The sequence below is a fragment of the Nicotiana tomentosiformis genome, chromosome 7 (assembly GCF_000390325.3).
Source record: "Nicotiana tomentosiformis chromosome 7, ASM39032v3, whole genome shotgun sequence".
Taxonomy (NCBI): Eukaryota; Viridiplantae; Streptophyta; class Magnoliopsida; order Solanales; family Solanaceae; genus Nicotiana; species Nicotiana tomentosiformis.
The window spans coordinates 2,763,759-2,768,415 of NC_090818.1; the positions used below are offsets into that span (position 1 = coordinate 2,763,759).

The window sequence follows — 4,657 nt, forward strand, 5'->3', positions numbered from 1 at the left end:
ACTAATTGACAGAGAGTATTTTTTTTGGTGAATTTTCACCAAATGAATTCAAAAAAATACAAAGTAAACATGCGAAAAAATTAATGAGATTCACCATCTAATATATATACATGAAAAAAATTATTTATATACACAATATAATTTTCAGCAAAGGAGATTCGGCTGAACCCCTTTCCGTCTCTTAGCTCCGGCCGGTTCATTGGCCCAACTACTCAAGATTTGCATCATGAAAACTTATTAAAGGAGAAATACATTCTACTACGAGTTTCTCCATTTTCAAGGCTCGTATTCATCCCACCACGCCTCTTGACGGTAAATTAAGGTGAGTGAAACAACTCCAAAGTTTCTCTTTAGGGATGGATCCGTTAGAAAATGGAAACAAATGTAGAAAGTCTGGAAACAGATTTCTTCCAAAAGCTTCCTAAAAACAAGTAGTCCTACAGAAACAAAAGTCAAGATAAGAGGGCAGCCAAGTCATTTTCCATTCAACCAAATATGTTAGACTTATGACTCCCTTTTGCCCACCACTTCATAAATAATACTCCACTACTTTAATTCGTCCTTCTAATATTCTTTCTTTATCTACACCTCTTTATACACTTGTAGAAAATGTCATAAAATTGGACTGGTCAAAAACAATTTTATATGGTATATACACGTATAAATGGGAGAAAATTAAACAGTGCATGAGATCATATTGTTGTATACATATAAAGGTGTTCCTAGTCTTTTTTCTTTGTGTCAGGTAGCTAAAGCAGTTGGATGTTTTGAATATTAGCCTTTTGCTTTCTCCTTATAAGTCCTTAGCAAACCATTTCCATTTCCATATCCAAACAACCACATTTGTTTCCTATTTCTTGTTCTCTTTTCTTCTCCTCTTAGAACAACAAAAACAATCCCATATATCATATTTTTATATATACAAAGAGAGGAGAAGTGACTTTTTATATATAACAAATGACAGTGATGAAGATTGCATGGGAATCTTTAGTTCCAAGCTGTATTAAGCCTGATCAAAATACGAAGAAAAATCCAAAGGAGAAGGTCATTAGAACACAAATTTCATTCCATGGGATTCCAGTCTCAGATATTAGCTCTTCAACTCTATCCTCAGATCTTTCAATTTCTCTGGCTGGTTCAAATATTCATTCTTTTAATCTTCAAGAACTGAGAGTGATTACACAGAACTTTTCGACGAGTAATTTTATTGGTGAGGGAGGGTTTGGACCAGTTCATAAGGGTTTCATTGATGATAAACTTAGACCAGGTTTGAAAGCTCAGCCTGTAGCTGTTAAACTCCTGGATTTAGATGGCTCACAAGGTCATCGCGAATGGCTGGTACGTATTATACATAATACTGTAGTTATCTTTTAAGTTTTTGTTTTTGGTAAATGATATTTGTACTACGTATGATTGATAATATTACTTATTAACTTTGTTAAAATGTGTTTTATTATTTTGAACAGACTGAAGTGATATTTCTTGGGCAATTGAGGCATCCACATTTAGTGAAGTTGATTGGATATTGCTGTGAAGAAGAACACAGATTGCTAGTGTATGAATACATGCCCAGAGGCAGCTTGGAAAATCAGCTCTTTAGAAGTATGTTATCTTTTATCATTAATCCACTAGCTAATTTAAAAGTACTTAATTAGTATGTACTCAACTTTTAAAAAAACGTTTGTTAATTCTTTAATATTTATGGCTTTTGGAAGTTCGAGTTATTTTCATTTTGCTCCTTAGTTTTTTTGGAAAATTACGCAGCTACCCTTCGGGTGGGATAACTTGTTTACTGTGCAATAGCTTGCAAATCATACATGAGATATAAACCGCACTAGGCAAGTCCGATACAACAAAAATTTTGCTCGTTAGCTGTAACCCAGTAATCCACATTGAATCGGTCATAAAATTCGAAAAATTTAACAATTGAAATATAATATAAAAAAGTCAATAATATGTAATTTTGTGAACGTTGACTGAGGTTGTTGTACCATACTTTTTCTTTCTTTTACCAATTCCGGATGTTAATTGGCGACGAGTAAGAGTAGGTCAACTAAAGTTTAGTTACAAAGCAACTATCTGTTTTGCACGTAGAAAATCTTACTTTTATCTCATTAATTATTGGTGGATTGATATCACCAATTATCATAAATAAAAAAAGAAAACTTGTTCACGTTGTTTAACGAATGCAAGTTAATTTTTTTTAACATATAGTTATTGTTGAACTAATGGATTTTATTTTTGAATTTTTTTCAGGATATTCAGTATCACTTCCTTGGTCAACAAGGATGAAAATAGCACTTGGTGCTGCAAAAGGTCTGGCTTTCCTACATGAAGCTAAAAAACCTGTCATTTATCGTGATTTCAAGGCTTCAAACATCTTGTTAGATTCAGTAAGTTCATTTCCTTTTTTCTTTTCTTTTCATAGTTAAAGTTCATTCAGTGGCGGATCCAAAATATTTGAAGTTTATGGCTTCTTATAGAGACCTGATAATCAAATATTTATAAATATTCAGTGAATGTCGTAATACACAAGTACAATATTTGAGCTAAAACTATCCGGGTCAACGTGGATCCGTAGCTAACACCATAGATCCGCCCTGAGTTCAAGCTTGCTAAACCCTAATTAACCAATATGATCACATATAGAGTAGTTGTTGACTAATTACAGCCACACCTCTTTATAACAGTTTCGCCTATTCCGATATTTTTTTGGTTGCTATAGTGTAGTGCTGTTATAGAAGACATATATGATAACCTAACATATAAACCGCTTCCGAAAAAAACCTGACTTTTATAGTGAATAGTTGTTATATAAAAATATTGTTATAGAGATGTCTTACTGTAATTAATTTTTATTTGTCTTTTCTTCATCAGGATTACACTGCCAAACTCTCAGATTTTGGACTTGCAAAAGATGGTCCAGAAGGAGATGACACACACGTTTCTACTCGAGTCATGGGTACACACGGCTATGCTGCTCCTGAATACATAATGACTGGTAATAGTTTCATTCTACACTACAAATAAAATTACACTGTTATAATCGAACACACTTTTAATTGCTTAATTATGTTACGTCTCAACACTATTGTAGTCAGAAATGCTAATTCTATTGAAATCTTGTGTAGGTCATTTGACAGCAGCAAGTGATGTCTATAGTTTCGGAGTAGTACTCTTGGAACTTCTAACAGGTAGAAGGTCAGTTGACAAAAATCGTCCACACAGAGAGCAAAACTTAGTAGATTGGGCGCGACCACAACTAAAAGACCCTCGAAAACTACGTAGAATAATGGATCCGAGACTAGAAGGCATGTACTCAGAAGAAGGAATTCAAAATGCAGCATTAGTAGCATATCAATGTCTAAGTCACAGGCCAAAGGCTAGACCGGACATGAGCACAGTGGTGAAAACCCTAGAACCATTGATGAACTATGACGATAGTTCGTCAATGGTAACATTTGTGTACAGAGCTCGAGCAGAAAGCAATGAAGTTAGTGAAAAAGATATTCAAGGAGAAGATGGCCAAAAGGAATTGAAGAAAGAAAGTAGTAGTATTAGTCCTCATCACCAAAAACAACACCATAAAAATCATAATAAGCATAGAAAAGAACTAAGTCCAAATTCACCATTGCACAATGGTTTTAAGAGAGCTTAATTAGATTAAATTATCAAACTGTATATGAGATACTTTAGATAGAGGATCACTCCTATGTACGTCCATAGTTCTTTTTTTTTATCTTAATTAACTTCGTTATACTTCAAATTTCAGGAAAAATATTTGAGCAAAAGCTCCTTTTTTAGGTTTCTATTTTTTTTTTTCGAATTATTCTTCCCCTTTTTCTTTTGAATGAAAGTTGTACTTACATTAGCCTTTTCATTTTATTTTAGTAAAACCAGTTACACTTAGCTTTATCTCAATTATAGTGGAAATATATGAAAGTGATATATTTATTAGTGGAACAATTTAATTAGATGAAAAATCACTTCTTCTTTTTTTGCTGCAAAATATATTTTATATTATAGCTAATATTCATAATGCATTGATTTTGGGATTATTCTACTATATTTCGTCCCATTTTTATACAACACTACACCTACAAATTGAGAGAAGATTGTTACCAGCTTTTATATAATTAGCTGTATTTTTATGTACGTAGCATAATTGAAAAAAAAAAGAAGATTCAAAACACAGCTAAACTGTTTGAAAAATGAGACTATCCACGCTTTGCCTTCGTCATTTAAATAAGATTCATGTGACTCTGACAAAATATCCATGACAAGGATTCTGTTTGCACTTCATTTTTTTGTAGGATCAAATCCATTGTCTTTGGATTATGCTTCCAATTTATGGTAACAAAACCTAAGCCCAAAATCACAACGAAGCTAACGGAATTTCATTTCGGAGTCGTCTTCACACAATTTTGATTACGGTGCTAATCCTAAGGCTTAATTAAACCTCCATTTAGGGACTAAGTGCCCCACTACATAAGGTATTAATTAACAAATATACACTTAATTGCTAACAGGGCACAAATCTAGTGCAAATGTTATGAGTTCACGTGACTTTTGCCTGGATTATGTATTTGTATTACTAAAAAATTAATTAAATGAGTAAGAATATATTTAGCTTGGAATCTGGTTCATTGTTCTGATT

General features: G+C 32.9%; 1 protein-coding gene across 1 annotated transcript; it reads left to right on the forward strand.

The window, feature by feature from the left end:
- Window positions 1-707: 707 nt before the first annotated feature.
- LOC104092249 (serine/threonine-protein kinase RIPK-like) lies at window positions 708-3,811 on the forward strand. Its single transcript, XM_009597792.4, has 5 exons — window positions 708-1,338; window positions 1,467-1,602; window positions 2,257-2,393; window positions 2,878-3,001; window positions 3,132-3,811. Exons 1-5 carry the CDS (start codon window positions 958-960, stop codon window positions 3,656-3,658), a joined length of 1,305 nt encoding a protein of 434 aa, XP_009596087.1. The 5' UTR covers window positions 708-957; the 3' UTR covers window positions 3,659-3,811.
- Window positions 3,812-4,657: the final 846 nt, after the last annotated feature.

Excerpts from the sequence above, each read along its gene's own strand:
- LOC104092249 (XM_009597792.4), top strand. The coding sequence starts at position 958 with ATGACAGTGATGAAGATTGCATGGGAATCTTTAGTTCCAAGCTGTATT. Across the intron at positions 1,339-1,466 it reads AAGGTCATCGCGAATGGCTG|ACTGAAGTGATATTTCTTGG; the intron begins GTACGTATTATA and ends TATTTTGAACAG. Across the intron at positions 2,394-2,877 it reads CAAACATCTTGTTAGATTCA|GATTACACTGCCAAACTCTC; the intron begins GTAAGTTCATTT and ends TTTCTTCATCAG.